We start from the raw sequence: 22,626 nt of genomic DNA, 5'->3' as shown, positions 1-22,626 counted from the left end.
AGGAACCTAAAATATTTAAGAAAACAAAACCAACTTCTGTACTAGTTAAAGGGAGTCACTGATCAATGGCACATGTGATCGTTCATTTCTCAACAGCACCTAATTTAAAAACATTTAAAGCCAATACTCTAAATGTCTTCTCTTTTGGACTTAAATATGGTGAATCTATAACCACTGAATGCCTGTATACACACGTACTCATGTGCACACATGCACACACACAATCTTCCTACCATTTAACAGGCAACATACATCAGGAAGAAAACTATTTTTCATCCTAACATTGCTAAATATTATAACTATGTGTTTTTAAATCAATGGTAAATTTTAAAAAAATTATCTATGTGCTGGAATTTTCCATACACTAGCAACATAAGCAATCAGCAACTGGCACTGAGGACCCTCTTCAAGGTACCATTTCTTGTACCTTCCCTCTCTCTTAAGGTGTCCTTGAAGAATGTTTGGAAAGGAGTTCATTGTTCCAACAAATCTTTACAGTTTTCTAATTAGCTCACTTCTGATAGTGAACACAGAGTCCCATCGAACACACTTTTAAGTGCCCCCAGAAAACATCTGAATTCACTCTCCCTGTGGTTGACTTCAGTTAGTTGCCTTTCCTCACCAAAAATAGTTATCAGACCATCACATGTAGCCCCAAATCTAAAATAAAACATTTTAAAAAGAATACTCAATTTTAATAACAAAATACGTTACATCGTAATTTTAAGATGGGAGGCTTTCCTGATTTTTATTCTGTTGGGATATAACATCATGACTTCCATAATTTTGAAATATTCTTGAGTATAACAATGCCACAGAGAAGAAAGAGTTGTAAAACTGCTGGCAGTGTACCATGAATAGAAGCAATGTGGAACAGGGCACTCTCTCATTCGGAGGGTAAGGGAATTCACCCAGAAGAAACAGGGGGTTAGAAACCAACCAATACAAATGATTGATCTACTTAAGTTTAAAAGCCTGATAGCCCCCCAAAGCCAAATTAACCTGGAAAAAAATCACATTAGACTATTGATATCCTGAGAAGAAAAATCTATCTTCATCTCTGTAGCACCAGCACCTAGCACAGTCTGACTGGTGCACAGTTGATACACAGCAAAATATCACAATGGACTAACAACCAGAGAGCACTTACAACTTAAAATCTGGTTTTCACACATTACTCAATATCAGCCTCCCACCTCTTTGTGAACTGGCTACTGTAACCTGCTTTTGGGAAACGAAGGCTCAGAAAGGTTAAGAAACGCACCCCAAATCGCATGGTAGATAAAGCTAGGATTGGATTCCAGATGTGCTTGACTCCAAGTCTATGCTTTTTTTCCACTATACTTATTCATTGACACAACAGATATTTGTTGAAAGTCTGTCTTCTCAGTATTGTGCTAGATGCAGGGTTACAAGGACAGGGAATGCATAGTCCCTGCCCTCAAGGAGCTGGCAATCTGGTGAGGGAAAGCAGATGTGGAAACAGCTAGCTCAGAGGAATACTCGAATCGAGGGGTGAACGAAGTGCGGTTGAGGACGTATGTAAGGGAGGGCTGGTTAGTTCAGCCTGCCTAGAACACTTGAAGATTTTCAATGGCAGTTCGAAAAGGCATTTATTGCCCTCAACACGCTCTGAGCGGGGCCCCAGAGAGGGGATGGCTTGCAGAGGCATGTCTCCGCAGGCACACACTATCACTTCTAGGTTGCTTGTGTTAATGCACGATGGGTGATTTCACTGAGCTCATCCAGTGGTTTCAGCAACAGTTTTAAGGAGAAAGCTGGTGATGATCCAAAAATAACATAACAAGGGTAGGCCAAGTGGAAGGGTGTGCAGGGCAGGAGCCAGAGTGCCAAAACCAGATAACATTTGACGTGGGACGGTATTGGAGGATAGATTTAAGCAGCACCATTCTCTGCTAGGAATACAAGATGTCTCCCCAAGGACTGATATTTTGTCCAAATTGAGACACTTAGCTTTAGTTGTTTCCTTATAAATGGCCCATTCTCACCACATCTTTTCTTATGACCTTTGCATGTCAAATTCCAGAGGGAATTTAAATGTCACACTGTTTAAAATACCTGCCAGGTGGTGGTCCCATTGTGGCTGCTAATTTTGCGCTGATAAAATGAAATGGCAGATACAAAAGTGCCATTTTCGTTTGATATTTATTATTCACTATCGTCATAGCAAAATGTTTCTTAGAATATAATACATGTTAATATGATAAATTTATGAGTATTTTCCAGGCACATAATCTTTAAAATATATATTTTATATACAGCTTTATTATTAAAAATTAGCAAGAAATCTCAGCACTTAATCAAATTATCAATGTTTCCATTTAGCTCAGTCACCTTTTAGTCCTTGTGCATATGGTTAGGTCCATCAAGTATTGATAAAAATTATATCATGCATGAATAATTCACACAAGGAAATGATTATACCCTAATTAAACAATCACCTCGTTTTTAATGAGAGAGAGACACAACCACGGGGACAGAAATGCAATAATAACAAATTTGGCAGATATACGCAGATCAATTGAGCCTTTATGATGAGGTTTTCATGTTGGCACATCATAATTTTAAGTTCTGGCAGCAAAATCTCCATTTCCCTTTGTAAGAAGGCAGGCAGAAAATAGTTGAAACTATTTTCTAGCATATGTACATTTTATGGTATTTATGATATTACGGATTCTGAGAGTTGGTCAGGCCAAAAGGATACTCTGGGGAAATGCAATCCACATGTAATATCACAACTCCATTATATTCATCAATTGTATTTCCACTTCAAAGTTCGGAGCAAGTTACTTTAGACACTGGTTAACATATTATGATGATATATTTGTCACATTACTTTTTTTATAAAGCTGATTCTGAATGTTACTTATTTTTACACTCAGCAGTGCACTCTAACTTTGTGCTGCCTAGATATTTATAACTTATTTTCAAAATGAAATTAACCTACTCTTTGCTCATGTCTTAAAACAGCCTCTGGCTAAAAGCAATTTAGTTCTGCTTCTAATAAATTAATATTGATCTCTTTGCCTATGACATACCTAAGGATGAAGCAACTAAATGAACGTTAGTGTTAGTTCCATTCCTTTCTCCCTCTCCCTTCATGCTAACAAGCAGGAATCTGGCTAAACGGCAGGCCCAAAAAGAGAAAGGATGATTGAAAGTTTATGGACCCGACATTTTTCATTTTTAAATATTCAGACAAATAAGAATTGACTGATGTGCTGCAGCACATCAAAATGATGAAAGCATTGAAAAGGCAAATAACTCATCAAACCTTCTGTATATTCCAAATTCTTTAGCTTAGAGTTCAGATGCTTGATTCAAACCTAACTGGGCAACATCCTAGACTTTTCCATACCCATGGCTTTGCTTATGTCAGTCAAACCCTTTCTGTTCAAATTCCAGGGATTAGTCCTGCTCATTATAAAGAGACCAGTTTAATTTCCCCTTAATTAATTTTAACCTGCCTACTATGAGCCAGGCACTTAATAAGCATTGAAAACTCATAGTCTAATGAAGAGGGTAATCTCAGGTCAGCTGTGGGATGAAGAGGGTCATGATGTTTGTTTCCTGCTCTATTCCAAAAAGTGGTTAAGGAACAGGGGAAATAGATGGGTGAAAAAAGGATGGATAGTAAACATGGCAATGTGAGTCAGCCTGTGCTAGGTGTGTGGATGAAAGGATTTGGAGCCCTGAGTCACCAGTAAGACTAGGAGCAGGCACCCCAGATGGATGGAGCATCTTCCTGCAGAATTTCTTTCCTCTGTATAGGTATCTTCCCTCAGGCTAATGGCTTTCCTCTGAAATCATACAGCATTCTGTCCTTGGCATACCTCTGCCTGGAATGTCTTCCCAACCCATCTTTCTGAAATCAAGGGATCTTATAAACAGCCTCTTTTCCTTGTCCTCTTTTTATTTGTACATTCTAGTACAACTAAAATCCGCTAGTGTAAATAAGAACACTCCTTTTTTTTTTTTTTTTTTCCTGTCACCCAGGCTGGAGTGAAGTGGCAGGATCTCAGCTCGTTGCAACCTCCGCCTCCTGGGTTCAAGCGATTCTCCTGCCTCAGCCTCCCAAGTAGCTGGGACTACAGGTGCATGCCACCACACCTGGCTAATTTTTTGTATTTTTAGTAGAGACAGGGTTTCACCATGTTGGCCAGGGTGGTCTTGATCTCCTGATCTCAGATCCACCTGCCTTGGCCTCCCAAAGTGCTGGGATTACAGGTGTGAGCCATTGCACCTGGCCAAGAACACTCCTTTCAAGACTCAATGAATAATTTTTATTCAGTATCAGATACAATTCATGCCAAACACAAACATAAACATTTCATATCCTAATCATTACTACTAAACACAACAGTCTAGAGACTACCTGAAGAACTTTTCCTCCCTGCTCTGAGCCACAGCACAATGGTCTTTGTTCCAAAGGATTTGGGTGTGGCTTCATTGCTTAGACAAACTTGGTTTTTCTTCTGTAGGGATCTCAGCAGCAAGAGAGAAACTATATAAAAAACAGCAGTCCTTGAGGGCTGACAATGTATAAAAGACATATAGTCAATGTCTGTGAATTCTGCTGGCATTGATTGAAACTCCTTTTGTTTTCACATTTAAAATATGATGTCTTAATATGCTTAACTGACTCTATAGTTTTATGCATTTTACTCTTTTGAAATGTACACTTCAAGGCAGGTATTTACAATGGAAAAAATAGTATAACTCAAAATAATAAACAGACTCAATTCTTAACCCATTATCATTTAATCGAAGGGAATAATCAAAGACTTATTTATCATGAGACCATATATCAGAATGAACAGATAACTATAACATATCAAGGAACGAATTTTAGCTTCAGTAAGAAAAATAAAATAGTGCCATTTACAAGTATCACTATTAATTCCCATATATTATCAATATTCAAGAAAACATTCAACAAAGAAACAGTGAATTTGAACAACACTATAGACCAAGTGACCCTAACAGACATATACAGAACATTCAACCCAATAACTGCAGAATATACATTTCTTTTCAAGCATACACGGAATATTCTCCAGGATAGATCACATATTAGGTTACAAAACAATTTTTAACAAATATATAATTAATGAAATCATACAAAATATCTTTTTTGACTGCAATGGAATGAAACTATAAATCAATGGCAGAAGGAAAACTGAAAAATTCACAAACACATGAAAATTAAACAACACACTTTTGAATAACCAATAGGTCAAATAAATGAAAAGTGAAATTGGAACATATCTTGAGACAAATAAAAACAAAAACACAACATATCAAAGCTTATGAAACGAAACAGAAGCAGTATTAAGAGGGAAGTTTCTAGTCACAAATACTTACATTAAAAAAAGAAAGATATCAAACAACCTAACTTTCTACCTAAAGAAATTAGACAAAGAAGTAAAATAGAGAATAGAAAAACAGTGAGAAAAAATCAACTCAGACTCAGGCTTTTGAAAAGATAAACAAAACTGACAAACCTTTAGCTAGGCTAAGAGAAAAGAGAGTGAAGATTCAAATAAATAAAACCAGAAATGAAAAGACATTACAACTGATGCTACAGAAATGAAAAAGGTCATACAGACTACTATAAACAATTATAGGTCTACAAACTGGATAAGCTAGAAGAAATAGGTCCCTGGAAGCATACAACCCACCAGACTGAATCATGAAGAAATAGAAAATCCAAGCAGACCTATCTGTAAGGAGATTAAATCAGTAGTATAAAATCTTCCATAAAGTAAAAGCCCAGGATTAGATGGCTTCATTGGAGAATTTTAGTAAATATTTAAGGAAGAATGAATGCCAATCCTCAAACTTTTCCAAATAACTGAAGAGGAGGGAACATTTCTGAACTTTTTTTTATGAGGCCGGTATTACCCTCCTACCAAGCCAGAAAAAGACACAGAAAAAAAGAAAATTATAGGCCAATATCCCTGATTAAATATAGATGTAAAAATCCTCAACAAAATACCAGCAAACGGAATTCAACAGTACGTTAAAAAGATCATTTGCCATGACCTAGTGGGATTTATTCCTAGGATGGCACAACATACGAAAATCAATTAATGTGACAGATCACATTTACAGAATGAAGGATAAAAATCACACAATCGTCTAAGATAAAAAAGTGTTTGATAAAATTCAAAATCCTTTCATAATAAAAAAAAAAGTCTCAACAAAGTAGGGATAGAGGGAAATTACCTTAACCTAATAAAGGCTATCTATGAAAAGGCTATAGTTAACATCATACTCAAAGATGAAAAACTGAAAACTTTTCCATTAAGATCAGGAACTAGGCAAAGATGCCCATTCTTGCCACTTTTATTCAACATAGGACTGGAAATCCTAGCCAGAGCAATTAGGCAAGACAAAGAAATAAATAGCCACCAAATTGAAAAGAAAGAAGTAAAACTGTCCTTACAGTTACATATGATATGATCTTAAATAGAGAAAACCCTAAAGACTCCACAAAAAAAACCTGTGAGAATGAATAAACAAATTCAGCAAAGTTGCAGGATACAAAAATCAACATACAAAAATCAGTTTCATGTCTATACAATGATAATGAACTATCTGCAAAGGAAATTAGGAAAACAATCCCATTTACAATAACGTCATACTTAGGAATATTCTTAACTAAGGAAGTGAAAGACATTCATACTAAAAACTATGAGACATTGATGAAAGTAATTAAAGGAGACATAAACAAATGTAAAGACATCTCAAGTTCATGGATGGAAGATTTAATACTATTATAATTTCCGTATGACCCAAAGCAATCCACAGATTCAATGCAATCCTCATCAAAATCCTAATGATATTTTTACAGAAATAGAAAAAAATTCTAACATCCATATTGAACCAGAAAAGATCTTGAATAGCCAAAACAATCTTGAAAAAGAACAAGGTTGGAGGCAACACACTTCCTGATTTCAGAATATATTACAAAGCAACAGTGATTTAAACAGTATGACAATGGCATAAAGACTGACATATAGATCAATGGAACAGAACAGAGAGCCCAGAAATACATCCATGGATATATGGTCAAATGATCTTTGACTGGAATGCCGAGAACACAAAATGGGGAAGGAAGAGTCTCTTCAACTAATGGTGTTGGGGAAACTGGATATCCACATGCAAAAGAATAAAATTGGATTATCTTTTACCATACACAAAATATCAACTCAAGATGGATTAAAGACTTAAACGTAAGACTTGAAACTGTAAAATATCTAGAAGAAAACACAGGGGGAAAACTTCAAGACATTAGTTTTGGCAATAGTTTCATGGATATGACACCAAAAGCATAGGCAAAAGCAAAAATAGACAAGCAGCGCTACATAAAACTAAAAGGCTTCTATACAGCCAGGGAAATAATAGAGTAAAAAGGAAACCTATGAAAGGAGAGAAAATACTTGCAAACTATGTATCTGATAAGAGGTTACTTTCTAAAATATGTAAGGAATTCTTACAATTTTATAGCAAAAAAACTAATAACCCAATTTAAAAAAATGGTCAAAGGTCATAATAGATATCTCTCAAAAGAAGAAACACAAACAGCCAATATGTACATATATGAGAAGAGGTTCAAAATCACCAATCATCAAGGAAATGCAAATCAATGCAACAATGAGATATCATCTCACACCTCTTAGGATACTATTGTCAAAACAACAATGACAAATGTTGGCAAGGATGTGAATAAATCATAACCTTTGCATACTGTTGGTAGAAAAGGTAGAAATGCAGAATGGGGAAGCTGCTACGGAACTGTAGATTCCTGAAGAAATTAAATATTGAACTACTAGGTGATCTAGCAACCCACTTCAGAGTATTTATCCAAAGGAATTGAAATCAGGAACTCAAAGAAATATTAGCACTCCCATATTCACTGCAGCACTATTCACCAAGATATGGAAACAACTGAAATGTCCATTGACAGATAAATGAATTTTAAAAAAACAGTGTAATAGTTGGGCTTGGTGGCTCATGCCAATAATTCCAACTACTTGGGAGGGTGAAATGGGAGGATCCCTTAAATCAGGAATTTGAGACCAGCCTAAGCAACATAGGGAGACCCACCTCAAAAAAGAAATGCTGTACATACATACAATGGCATATTATTTAACCTTAAAAAAGAAGGAAATCCTTACATTTTCAACAAAATGAATGAACCTTGAGAACATTAAGTGAAATAACCAAGTCAAAGAAGGCAGAATATTGCATGATTTCACTTATATGAGGTATCTAAAATAAACTCATAGAAGCAAAGAATAGAATGGTGATTGGCAGAGGCTCAGGGAAGGGGGAAAGGGGACGTTGATAATCAACAGGTATAAAACTTCTGCCTGGAAGATGGATACGTTTTAGAGATCTGTTGTACAACATTGTGCCTACAGATAATAATACTGTATCGTACACTTAAAAATCTGTTAAGAGTGTAGAACCCCATAGTAAATGTTCTCACCACATTAAAAAAGAAAGTGAAAAAAAAGAAAGAAGGAAGGAAAGAAAAAGAAAGCGAGAGAGAGAGAAAGGATGGAAGGAAGGAAGGAAGAAAGGAAGGGAGGGAGGGAGGGAGGGAGGGAGGGATGGAAGAACCATAGCACACTCTAACTTATCTTATCATACGCATCTGGAAAAGGGTTTACAACATCAGATCCTGGCTAGAAAGGTCACTTTTCAGGTTTGAATTATTGGCTCAGTTTGTTTCTTTCTTTTCATTTTCTGACAGACTGTTAAGAGATATTTAATAACTAGCCACTTACAATGTCTTGGGAGTTAATACTTTCCCTGGCTTTTAGGATACAACATCTTACCATGATGATCAATGGTGCACCCCCACCCCTCCCCCACCCCTTTCCACATTGCTGTTTTTTTGGGAAGAAGAGCATTCCAGGAACCATCACACATTCAGGTAGGGTCAGGGCAGTGAGGTTGTGGGGACTGGGAAGAGTGGACAGAACAGACGAAAGTGTGCCTGATGGAGAGATCACGCAGAAACTACCTAGCAAGCTGAATAAAACCCCTCACTGCTTTCGAAGAAGATACATCTGAGGCTTGATAATTATTTATGCTCTATACTACAAGAGGACAGGCTTAGGAGTAAATAAACAAATGCTGAAGTCAGTGATCAGGCACATAGCTACTTCAGTCGGTTTCCCATTCCTTTTTTCATGAGAAGTCAGACCAGGCTTCCGGGCAAACAATCAAGGACCTGTGAGGTTTTTTATTCATTTCTGGATGTGACTGCTTCCCATGGAGATGCAGACCTGACTGACCTGTAGATTGCTGTACATGTATGCATGGCTGGACTTTTTTTTAATGAGCTAATAGTAGCTGTTGTTTTATTATTGTTATATGAAAAGTTCTCTTTTCTTTAACTCTACAATGAAGTCAGAGTTTTGAAACTCTAGCAATACCATAGCAGTTTCTAAGTCTACCTTAATATTTTAGTTCTGTCATTCACTTTCTAATCCTCTAATTCACATGAGCAAAAATGGTAATTTCTTTAACATAATACACAGCTTAACAGGCATACAGTTAGGTTTCAGAGAGGGCTATTTCAAAAGTAATTATTTCACAGTTAGTTCAAAATCTTACAACATTCATTACCAAGAAAAAAAAGCATCATATTACTAATTATGACAGGAATGTTAGTTCCAAAATTTTTTTTAAATGCCTTTGCTTCAAAATGAAACAACACACTGAACACAAAGGCAGAGGAATATGGTGAAGACGCATGTGCAAGAAAAGAAGTGGCATTAATAAGAAATGGCTTGCTTTGAAAGTCCTTGCTAAGCTTCATCACTGGGAACTTTCTACTGCAGCAGGTCTTCTCCACTGAGGGGCTTGGGGGCACGGTGGTGGTAGGGAAATAAACTGCTTCCTGTTGAAAAGGAACTTACTACATGCATGTGTCATGTGGAAACATCGATTCCTTCTCCCGTCCTAGGGTAAAATGAAAAAGGGAGAAAAAGACATTTTTCATCTGAAAAAGGGAGAAAGACTAAGCAAATGGGAAAAAAAATTGAATTCTCATGAATTGAACAGATATGCACATACATGTTAAATACATGGATTAAAAAATTTTTAGTCAAAATTCTAACATGAATCTAACATGGCCAAACATAGATCAATGATAAGAGTGTGTCATGAACCAACGTTTATAATTAATCCCAAATCTGTGCATCTGAAATCCACAAATAGAGAATACGATGATCCCATTTGTTCGATAAAAACCTATTTGTATGTGTGTTTTGAATATATGTATACATTTTTGTGTATGCTGCCATATATGTGTACATTCTTAGTGCATGGGAATATATGTATATATTCTTGTATTATGTATACATGTGGATACATACAGTATGTGTACAAAAACTGCCAAAAAGGATATCTCAACTATTCAGATGGCTCCATCTTAGTTATTTAGGTAGCTATTTTTAAAAATGAAATAAATACGGACCTACTAGGCAAAATAAAATCTGGAATCTTAATAATAATCATATCTATCTACATGATTCAGAGCTCCCCATTCATGCTCTCCCCACCTGAGTTAATCATCACCCTCAACCTCATGTTCATATAACCTTTCCCCTGATGCAAGAATTTAGTTTGGGTATACACATGTGCTTTTCAATATGGTAGCAGCTAGTACCATGTGGCTACTGAGCATTTAAAATTTGATTGAGGAACTAAGTTTTAAATTTAATTTAGTTTAAATGTAAAAACTTGAAGTGGTACAAAATATGTTTATGTTAAACACAATTCCATCGTTTTGCCCACATTTTATTTGAACTGTTCTATCCTATAGGGTACTATGGTTGAAGTTCTCATGGCAGGTGCATGTGTCCTCTCTGGTAGTACATCCCCTGTTTGATTGGTGTCAGAGATTGATTCAGTTCAAATTAATTTTTTCCTATTCACCTAGGTAACACTGTAATGTGTTTGCTGAATGCTTATGGACAGCAGGAGTTATGAGGATCCCTTTCTATATTGCGATTGGTAATTAAATTGAAATTTTTATTATTATTTTAATTATTATATAATTAAATATTTTTAGTTAAAAATAAGCACAGTTAAATTTTAAAATCTAAAAAGAAAGCAGAATTGAGAGGAGATGCAGAAACTAGTAACATACAATAAAGAAAAAAGGGACCGAAAGAAGGTATGTTGGAAATTTCATGATGAAGAGCAATTGCAATTTGTTAGAAGATAGCAAGAGAAAGAAAATGCTGTTTGTTGTGTAAAAAAAGGTAAAGATAATATGATTTAAAACAGAATCTGAGCTTATAACTTTGTTTAGCTATAAATGGCTTGGATCTTTACATAGACAAAAAACCAATTTTTCAATGGACATATGGTTATTTCAGTTATAGAAATTTTGCCAGAATATTATCAGAAAAGACTCAACAGGTATATCACAAAATGTAAAAGATTTTCCGAATACAAGGTCTTTCTAACAAAACCTAAGACCAACTGATTCAAAATGTAAAAAGCCATTAAAACTTTAGTTTTAGATGAAAGTACAACATAAAGACACTGCCTAATTAATACTTGAGGTATGCTGCATCTCAGAAGACTTCCTAATTTATAAAGAAATGTCAATTTACAACTTGAAAAACTAAATTCATGGTTTAGATATTTTTGAATCTTTTATCTCTGTCAAAGAATTTTAGCTAGATATACAAAAATTAAATTCTATCCAGATGGATGGTGCTTCAGCAATGCTAGTTTTTTAAAAAATCTGAATTTTAAAAATTGGAATTTATTGTAATTTTAAAACAAAAGACCAATGTTTTCTTACTGCTTCATTCCACTGTATGGTATCTATGTTTCATTTTCTGAAGCAGACTCTTGAAAAGGGTTACAGATACTACTGTTGAATTGTTCAGCATATATTTGCAAATGCTATGGATCAATGCCAGTTAATGGAACTGTTAAAAGAAATAGAAGACAATGAATGTAATAATCTGTGTTCTTTGCCAATGCTTGTTGACTAATAGAAAAGATTCACAAAGATTTGCTCTACTGTTCAAGATTTTACTGAAACAAAAGGAATACTTGTCAATTATTATTATTATTATTATTTTAGGCAGTCTTGCTCTGTTGCCCAGGCTGGAGTGCAGTGGCACGATCTCAGCTCAATGTAACCTCCGCCTCCTGGGTTCAAGCAATTCTGCCTCAGCCTCCCAAGTAGCTGGGATTGCAGGTGCCCACCATCATGCCTGGCTAATTTTTGTATTTTTAGTAGAGATGGCGCTTCACCATGTTGGCCAGGCTGGTCTCGAACTCCTGACCTCAAGTGATCTGCCTGCCTCGGCCTCCCAAAGTGCTGGGATTACAGGCATGGGCCACCGCGCCTGGCCAAATATTCAAAAATTAAAGACAAAAACGACTGAGTAACTTTGATATTACACTGCATATGAAACAGCTAAATTTGAAGTTCCAAGAAAATGAAAAGCTGATTTGTGATCTAGCTAAAGAGGAACAAAATTTTAGGCTAAAATTGCAACTTTTCAGAGTGCAATACAATATACAATAATAATTTCGTACATTTTCTAACATGAATAAACTTCAAGAAAATCTGCAGATTTATTGAAATTCATAAGATTATTGTTGCTTATCATTTTACGCAAAACCTCTTTGAATTCGATGTTGGTAATATTGACATGTGTTAATAAATTGACTTAACTTGAACAGACATAGTTTTGAAATCAATATGCTTTTGCTTCAAAGTCAAATCAAGACAAATCAGTTGTGTCAATGTGGATGTAAATATTGCAAGAAAATAATTTCTCACATAATTCATAATTCAGTTTTTGGAAAACTTTTAAATATGTTTGGAATTATTTGGGTATGTGATCCTACCTTTTGAACTGTAAATTTTAGGAAATATAAATGCAGATTAAATATGTCCAATGAAATGTTTATGTCCAAAATGAGAGACACTGTAAGTCAAGCTTGTCCAACCTGTGGCCCACGGGTTCCATGTGGCCTAGGATGGCTTTGACTGTGGCCCAACACAAATTCGCAAACTTTCTTAAAGCATTATGAGATTTTTTTTGTCCTCATCAGTTCTTGTTAGTGGTAGTGTATTTCACCTGTGGCCAAAGACAATTCTTCTTCCAATGTGGCCCAGAGAAGCCAAAAGTTTGTACCCCTCTGCCCTAAGTGTAAAGTACACAACAGATTTAGGAAATTTAGTGCAAAAATGTAAAATACTTCATTGATAATGTCATGTTGATTACATGTTAAAGTGATATAATGAGTTAAATAAAACATATTATTAAAATGTATTTTACCTATTTAAATATGGCCACTAGAAAATTGAAAATTACATATGGGGGCTCAGATTTTATTTCTGTTGGACAGCACTGACTGATACATATATCCAGAAATTGAATTATTAATGTATAAAATATTCCACTGTTTAACACTAGAAAAAGTACCAAACTGTTCTGCAAAGCTGCCCTATCAGTTAATATTCCTACTAGCATTGTATCCTATCCATATCTTCACTAATGTTTAGAATTGCCTCGTTTTAAAATTTTCGCCAAGTGAATGGGTATGTCATTATGATCTTAATTTGCATTTTTTGGTCACTAATGGTACTAAACATCTCTTCATATGTTAATTGGCCATATATATTTCCTCTTCTGTGAAATGTTTGCTCATGTTTTGGCCATTTTTCTTTGGTATTTTTCTGTTTGTGCTTTTCTTACTGATTTATTGGTTATTACTATTGAAGACCCTGAATATAAAATTAAATATAAGATTCACTTACTCTTCCATCTCAGAATGTGTGATCTGCCCACTTTGGCCTCCCAAAGTACTGGGATTACAGGTGTGAGCCACCATACCCAGCTCACCACTTTTTTCAGCTTTTCACTGCAGGTTCTACTCAGTGTAATAAAGTAGGAGAAAGAAATACAAGGCATTCAGATTGGGAAGGAGGAAGTAAAACTGTCTTTATTCACAAGACATAATTGTCTATGTTACAAAATGTGGTGTAATCTACTAAAAAGCTACTAGTAGTAATAAGTGAGTTTAGTAAGGTTGTGGCATGTAAGATCAATATAAAAAATCAATTGTATTTTTATACGTTAAAATTAGAAAAGCAATACCACTTAAAATAGCATCAAAAACATGAAATGTTAGGGATGCATCTGGCAAAAAGGTGCAAGATCTTCACAGTGAAATCTACACAATATTGCTGAGAGAAATTAAAGAAGACCTAAGCCAATGGAGAAAAATCCTGTGTTCATTTTTGGAAGACACAATATTGTTAAAATACCAACTCTCTCCTAGTTGATATATAATTCAATGCAATGCCAATCAAAATGTCAACAGATTTCAAAAAAAAATTGGTGGAAACTGACAAGCTAATTCTAAAATTCATATTGAAATGTACAGAGGCAAAACACCCTTGAAAAAGAACAAAGTTGGATGGCTAACACTACCTGATTTCAAGTTACATTTATCAAAACAGTGTTGTATTGGCATAAATATACACAAAAAGATCAATGGAATAGAATACAGAGTCCAGAAATAAGCCTGCACATATATGATCAATAATTTTTCAACAAAGTTGCAGAAGTGTTTGAACAGAGGTGGGAAGATTGGATATCCATAGCACCACTACCACCACCACACAAAGCACTTCAACACTTCAAACCCTTATCTCACACCACAAACAAAAATTAACTCAAAAACCATAGTCCTAAACCCTGAAACCTAAAATTGTGAAACTTCTAAAAGAAAACCTAGGAGAAAATAACTGTAACCTTGCATTAGGCCAAGAATTCTTAAATATGACACCAAAAGCACTATCCACAAAAGAAAAAAATCGATAAACTAGACTTCATTAAAATTTAAAAACTTTGATACTTTGAAAGATACTATGGAGAGAATGAAATGACAGGTCACATGCTTAAAGAAAATATTTTCAAATAGTATATATGATAAAGGACACATTCATAATATATAAAAACTCTCCATACAATAAATATGAAAAAACTAGCCCAATACAAATATGGGCAAAAGATTTGAACAATACTTCATCTAGGAAGATATATGAATGGCAAATAAGCACGGGAAAAGATGCCCAACATCATTAGTCATTAGGGAAATAAAAATTAAAACATAAAACACCTGATATAATGTCTAATATGAAAGTGATTGATCACACTAAGCTCACGAGGATGTGGAACAACTGGAACACGACACCCACTGCTGGTGAGAATGAAAATGGGACAACCAGTTTAGAAAACAGTTTGGCAGTTTCTTCAAAAGTTAAACAGACACCCACCATAGAGCCCAGCCAGTTCCATTCCTAAGTAATTATGAAAGAGAAATGAAAGCATATGCCCACACAGAGACCTGTACACAAATGATCAAAGCAGCTTTATTTATAATACCTAAGAAATAGAAACAAACCAAATGTCTATCATCATTTGGATGGTAGTAAACAAATTGTTATAGATCCAAACAATGAAATATTACTGAGTAATTAAAAAGTAATGATGTATTGATATACATGATAACATGGATAAATCCCAAATTAATTATGCTGAGTGACAGAAACTATATGTGTGTGTGTGTGTGGGGGGGTGTATACACATTCATTTATATAAAATTCTAGAAGAAGCAAACTAATTTATAATGACAGCGTAACAGTGGTTGCCAGGGGATATAGGGGCAGAAAAGGACAGGAGGGAGAGATTACAAAAGGTCATAAGGAAATTTTGGAAGTGATGGAAATATTCATTATCTTAATTGTGGCAGTAGTTTCAAGAGGGGATAAAAATATCAAAACTTACTTTATATACATGCAATTTATTATGCAAGGATTATACTTCAGTAAAGCTGTTAATTTTAAAACTAATTACAATTAAGTAAAAAATAAAAGTTCAGTTTCTTATACTAGTCACATTTCATGTTCTTAGTAGCCACATGTGGCTAGTGGCTACCATTTCAGCACAAATACAGAACATTTCCACCATTGTTGAAAGTACTGTTGGATAACACTGATCTAATTCATACATAAAACAGCATCTGTTTCTTTCATTTCTCCTCCACCTACCTACCCCAAACTTTAGGGATGGTAATAAGCAAGGCAGTATGGCACTGATATATAAATTACCCGAGAACTTTAAAAAACAGATTTTATTACGTTAGTTTTAATGTAACTTTGCTGTGGAGCAAAATATACCTTCTATTCATAAACATATAGCACACAGTTTCCTCATTTAGATATCACAGCTTCTATGGATTATATTTAATTAGTTTCCTCCAAAGCTCAAGTTGATGTCAATTTTAAACTAAATGATATGGAAAGAAATGAAACAGATAACTCGCTCTTGGAACTTACTTTCTCCTTGTAATCAAAGTACTTATTGCTTTGCTATAACTCCTAAGTGAGAATATACATTTTTTCGTATACTCATAAATATCAAAATATTATGTTACATATGCAATTGAATGTTCCCATTTAAAAGAATCAAGTATATAACTCTTACACAACACATAGAAACACAAGATTCAAATGTGAGAACAGACATTAACATAAACACCATGTATGCACTGAAATGTTTCACATTCATTAAACAGTTCATAAAATTAGGACGGAGAAGTTGTTAAACTATATTCTATATTCTTACTGAAGCTTTTTCCCTTCCTGCACTATAGCTCTTAGTTTTCAGAGTTAGAGGTGACTGCATCTCAAAAAAAAAAAAAAAAAAAATTCGAACTCAATTTTCTGCCCTCATTCTGTGTTGTCTACGGAAGAGTCTCTGCTTGGAGTTTTTGTTTCAATATACAGAATGCAGGGCTGAAATCCTCAACCATCCTTGTTCCAAAGCCTGATACACAAACCTTTCATATATATTTTGATGTCTGAGTCATCTCTGTCTTAGAAATGGAATACGGAAAAAGGTAACTGGGGTAGGGGGGAGAAGGGAGGTTGCTGGCCAATGTAGACAAACCAAGGCGACCTCCGAACTGTGTTTTGTAGTAGATAAGCAAGAAGTACGAAAATAGAAACCAAGTCCCTCTGTTGTTTGCAGAAGCAGAACTCAGAAGCCAGCTTCACTTACTTTTTTACACCGACAGAGCCATTTTCCTTGTTTTCCATGTCAACAGATAGCATGGGAAGGCTGCAGGGTTCCTTTACTTCAGCAACTAATCAATAAGGGAGAAAAGCTTGTGTTTAATTCTTAGAAAGTGAGAGAAGAATATATATTCTGAATCGGAAACATAATGGTCCCTTTTACAGCTTCACACCAGTTCACGTATGTTTGTTTAAATCTCCAGTTCCCTCGGCGATTGGAGAGATGTGATTAAACCTAAAGAACTGGAGGAGACGGATTGGGGTGCTTTCATCTGTACTGGCACTCCCTGCCTTGACAATAAGCATTTGCAAATGAAATTGAATCCTTGTTGAAAACAAGTGCTGTGTGAACTGGCACAGCTTCTCCTGGGTGCCTAGCTCTCACTTAAGACACTGCAACTCATAAATGAGTCAAAGTGGAGAAAAACAATCCCCCTTTTCCTTCCCCCCTCCCATTATGGGCTGTGATTTGTTTTTTCTTATTGCATTTGTTTTTTTTTTTTGGTCCACTCCCCCTTGCTCCTAGATTTTTTCATTGCAATGCAGAAGGACACTTAAAGCTTTTGTCAGTAAGTATTCCCCTACCTCACATTCTCAACGAAAGCCTCAAAAACCCGTCTGTGAGATGGCCATGCTGTGGTAAAGCAGGAAGCTCACAAAAAATGCCAGATAGCCCTTAGCACAGAAAGGTGGTGCTGGGGTGTGTGTGTGTGTGTGTGTGTGTGTGTGTGTGTGTGTGTGTGTGTAAGAAAGAGTAGGTAGCTCATTAGATTTATGAAAAATCATCAGAACATTTAAGGAGATATTGTAGCATCCATCATTCTGTCTTTTTGTTTAGTAGGATGAGGGCTGTGAAAAATTAAAAGCCTTCCACAATTAATATGCAATTAGCAAAATGAAAAAGCTACGAACAAAACTGCTTTAAGAAAAAAAAAAAAAAAAACGGAAGCAACAGTCCCGAAACGTGTTTGCTCTTATTCAGTTGAAGCCATAAATTAAATACATTTCCACTCAAATCACTTTATACTTCGGCACTGCTTCTCTAGGGATTACTCTGACATGGCAAGTGCATCATTTAGTATATTTGCAAGATTTTATCACTGTTAGAGAAGTAGATGATTAACAAATAACACTGTAAGTGTGGGATAATTTTCACTCCTGAAACACACACATACACACAAACTTCCAGTTGCTAAACCACTTAGATCACTGATAGAGAAATCCAACATTTAATATATAGATAGATATTAGCATACATTCACACACCGTTATAGAGTAGACAGGAAGATAGTGCTGCTGCTCCATGCTAACAGAATATGATTTCACTTCAGTTGGAAACTGTTACACATTCACCATTTTCTAAGCATCTCAGAAAACAAAACAAAACAAAACACTCACAATGATACTCTGCAACATCACACTACATTGTCTTATTATTATTACTATTATTTTCTTTTTTTGTGGAAGAGTAAAAAGAAAACCTACCTATAAGCAACTAAAAAATATCATTTTTTATAGGCTTATCAAGAACAGCCAAAGAAACCCCAATGTTTTCTTTCACAAAGTAGGCTGGCAAAGGAATTCAATAAGGAGGTACAATTTGACACAGTGAAATAAAACCAGGCTGGCTCTGAGCCAACATGACGTTAGGAATCACACACAAGCTGCACCAACTGCCTTCTGGTTCATGGCTGACTTTTTAAAGCTACAGTGTGCCTGTTCACTTTTGCTAACTACCTTCAGCACAATTAGTGCAAGAGAATGAGCCAGGAGTCCAAAACCTGCAGAATTCTCCCTGCACCTGTCTTGTACAAAGAAAAACAAGCTCTCTCAATAGCTTCTTATTTTCTCCCTCCCCTTCATTGTTGCTGCATGATAGGTCTTAGCTGTTGTTCTGAGCGTGAATGTCATGTTTCAAACTATTTCGTTTTCTCCCCAGAGGGAAAAATAAGAGTGAGAACCCAGTGCTTATGGGCTATAACCAGAGAACACTTGGAAGCTGCAGTCCCATGTTACTCTTTTTTTCCTAATAGAGATTGGTGGACAAAGTTCCCAGGGCTGGCTTTTAAGTAATCTCTTTGTGACAATAAGGAAAGCACTGCCCAGCAGCAAATCCTTTTACTTCATTATGCAGGAAGTAACATATTTCAGAGAGGATGCAAAATAGATGACCAGATCTCCTGAAAACGCCCACATTCTTTTATTTTGGCATTTATCCTGCCAAATGAAGCCAGCAAAAATTCAGACTGAAACAAACAAAACCTTATTCTACAAAATGAAAACAATTAGTTCTGGGAGGTTTAATTTTAACTGTTTATCCCAGTTGCACAAAAAGCATAATTCAAGAAATTCAACCAACACTTACCATCTATGAGTACCCGGTACTATATTAGTTGCATATGAGTAGAAAGACATTATGCCCACCCCAAAATTCATAGTCTCTCCCGCCATCATCCTAAATACCAAATCAGAAAACTGGGAGGTGGAGCAGAGAGGCTGGGCAAGATCTTTTGTTTACGTTACCCTGGTCATTCTCACAGTTTCCGTGCTTGGCTTAAACCACTTTTCCAGGGGAATAATCTCATCCCATAAATGTTCTGCACATACACAGAAAACATAGATGGTTGCCTCTTCATTGAAATAAACATCAATCAACATTTGTACACTTTTAGGTCAAGATGGTCAACAAAACCACTCAAAACAGGACACAGAACACAGGTTTCCCAGAAAGATCTTGGAAAAGTTATCTGTTGCTGTAATATCCTGTAGAATTCAGGTAGAATCCGAGGAGAAAGTTGCCTGCCTCCCTTTTTAAAAATAATCTTTTAGGACATTAGAAGATCAACTTTGATCTAAATTTGGAACCCGAATTTCAAGGTCAAAAATTGGTCCTTTACTTATTCCAGGAATTATATTAGAAATTTTCGACTTCCTTAAAGATCACTGCCGAGAAAGATTTCAAATATTTGCCATTGCTCCCTTGAAAAGGCAAACAATAGTAATCTAGGAACCAATTAAATATTTTTGAGCACTATTTTTGAGCACGGGTCAGGCATGTGGATCTTTCACCAGTGCTGATCTCAAAATGATGGACTCTTACCGAGATAAAGAGCTCTTTCACTAACAGATTCCATAATGCTTTTGGACTTGATCTGAAATTCCTCAACTATTCTCCCAGTAAATCCAAATTGGAAGCGAGTTGGACTGGGAGTTCTGTGTCCTGGGAAGCTGGGGTTGTCCTGACAGTGCTGTTCAGAACAAAAGCATGTTCAGCTCTCCACTCTTGAGGGGGAAAAGGCAGAGACTGTAGTTACACCCAGCTCTTCCTTAGACACAGCCGCAGGAGAAAGGATTCTGTGATGTTTTTCCAAGCATCTCTTCCTACATGTACAAAGGGACATCCCCTCCCATCTGGCCTGCTGTGATCAAAAGTTTGCCTGTTACACAACAGTAAAGTTTCAGAAAGTGTTGTAGGAAGTTAATCCCGTGGTATAAAAAGTGAGCCACAAAGACACTCTAAATTATGACAACAGGAGGTTTCACTTACCAGCTAGTTTCTAACTTTGGTAGTAAACTGACACTTGTGAATATAAATATATATATATATACACACACTAGTACTCACACACTCCCTCCAACAAAATGTTTGACATCAATCCTCTGCTGATAAAAAGTTGTGTGTGTAGTGTGTAGCATAAAGTATGTATGTGTAATGTGTGTACTATGTGGTGTACTTTGTGTGTGGGTGTGGTACGTATGTGGGTATGTGGTGTGTGGGGCTGAGGGAGAGAGGCAACCAAACAAGACCTTCTGATCCAGCACATTATGGGATATGCTGAAATAACTTTGGAGATCCTGAAATCTCCAAATTATATGCTGAAATTAACTTTGGTGTCAGTATTCTTGAACAGAACTTTCGACCCACTTGGGAACGGGCTCAGATAGGGAGAGGGGAGGCGGTTAGGAAGGGCGGGAAGCTGTTGACTTTGATTGGCTTCTTTTCTAGATCAGCATTCATCCCCCAGGCAGAAAGGACTCGCCTAGGGAGCCAGCGCGGTCCCAAAGGAGCCGCCGGCCCTGCCTCCCGGGATCCGACCCCAGGTGCGTCCGGCCTGAAGTCGCCCGAGGGCAGGGCCGACCTCACTGCGCCGGGAATGGCGTCTCAGGGGCAAGTGAGAATTGGCCCGGAGAGGGGACGGTAGGGGCAGAAGACGCCAATTGCCTCTTGGACCAGCAGCGCCGGCCCTGAGCCACACGACTCTCTGTGGCACTGGGGACAGAGCGGGGAAAGTTTCTGGCTAAGACTTTCACGGAGAGACGGTTCGCTGGCGTTTAGTGTGGGGGCTCCCCGGGGAAGCTGGTCTTTGGAAAGTGGAGGGTGTAGGTGTGGCGCTTGCGGGGCACCCCGCCGAGTCGTGCCACCACCCCGTCCCGCTCCCCGAGCACTGCCAGCAGCCCCAGGCGAGCCCCGGCTCTCTGTGGGGTAGGGCACGCTTCTGCCCCCATTCCACTCCACGGTGAGAGCCCACGTCCGTGGGTGCAACGAGCTGCAGCAGCACCGAACACTGCCAAGATGAGGGAGGGCAGAGCGGTTTTCATTGCGGCATTCTTCGTTTCCTTCCATCCTGGAGAGAGGAGAGGGCGGGCGCCTTCCCACGCCCTGGCCGCACAGGCGGATTACTTACCTCCCCGCATGGCCGCGCTGGGAGGTTTGCCCCGCGCGGAGCTCGGCGGCCGCCACGCGCAAAGCCCCGGTGCAGCCGGCCGGACGCGCGCGGCACGCCGGGAGTTGTAGTCCACCGCGGGTCGGCTGGGGTCGGAGGGGCGGGGACCCCCAGGAATGGGGAAGGCCAGGACTAGAAGGGACAAGACCTGGGCAGGACAAGGGAGGATGTTTGCAAAAACTTAAAACTTCCAGGGACCTGGGGGGAGGGGAACCCTACTAGAGAGATTTTTAAAGTGAGGATTTTTTAGGTTAATACCATTTTCTTCCTGTCTTACTCGCTTATCACAACCCCAATGAAGTTTTAAGCTGGACTCTGGCAGTAATGTTAAGTAGAGATTTTCCCGGCCAACTTCATATTATTTAGGGCTCTATTCTCCCTTTATCTTGAACACAGATGTGCCATTCTCTGCTTGGACGCACACAGAGTATTCTTGCTCACAGAATATCTCAGTTGAAGCCCTGAGCATGTAAAAGGAAGGTGAGTAGTTAGTTGCACCTTACACGTGCAGGGTGCTTTATAGCTCTCTTTACAAAGCACTGTGTACTTGATTGGTTCATTATATAAGAATCATAAAGCAACCCTGAGAGTTAGTCAGAGAAAAGCTAAAGATGCAGGGAGGTTTTTTTTTGTTTTTTTGTTTTGGTTTGGTTTTTTGAGACGGGGTCTTGCTCTGTCGCCCAGGCTGGAGTGCAGTAGCGCGATCTTGGCTTGATGCAGGGAGTTTTGGAGTTTTGT

The 22,626-nt window shown here is 37.2% G+C and overlaps 1 protein-coding gene across 5 annotated transcripts in view; it reads right to left on the bottom strand.

Annotated features, from left to right (window-relative positions):
* Positions 1 to 22,045, bottom strand: part of SAMD13 (sterile alpha motif domain containing 13) — a 49,294-nt gene extending 27,249 nt beyond the window's left edge. Inside the window, exons 1-2 of one of the 5 annotated variants that reach the window (XM_011977796.1) lie at positions 21,850 to 22,045; positions 17,151 to 17,235 (exon numbers count right to left, since the gene is read on the bottom strand). In XM_011977796.1, coding sequence (XP_011833186.1) covers positions 17,151 to 17,235; positions 21,850 to 21,859 — 95 coding nt within the window. In that variant the 5' untranslated portion in view covers positions 21,860 to 22,045. Of the gene's footprint in view, positions 1 to 17,150; positions 17,236 to 17,337; positions 17,406 to 17,749; positions 17,790 to 18,430; positions 18,846 to 21,849 lie in introns of those variants that run through there. The other 4 variants (XM_011977799.1, XM_011977800.1, XM_011977797.1 and 1 more) reach the window with 4 other exon arrangements.
* Positions 22,046 to 22,626: the final 581 nt, after the last annotated feature.

The sequence above is a fragment of the Mandrillus leucophaeus genome, unplaced genomic scaffold (assembly GCF_000951045.1).
Source record: "Mandrillus leucophaeus isolate KB7577 unplaced genomic scaffold, Mleu.le_1.0 Scaffold184, whole genome shotgun sequence".
Classification (NCBI taxonomy): Eukaryota; Metazoa; Chordata; class Mammalia; order Primates; family Cercopithecidae; genus Mandrillus; species Mandrillus leucophaeus.
Note: the sequence above shows the minus strand (reverse complement) of the source record. Positions and strands in the feature narration are given on the sequence as shown.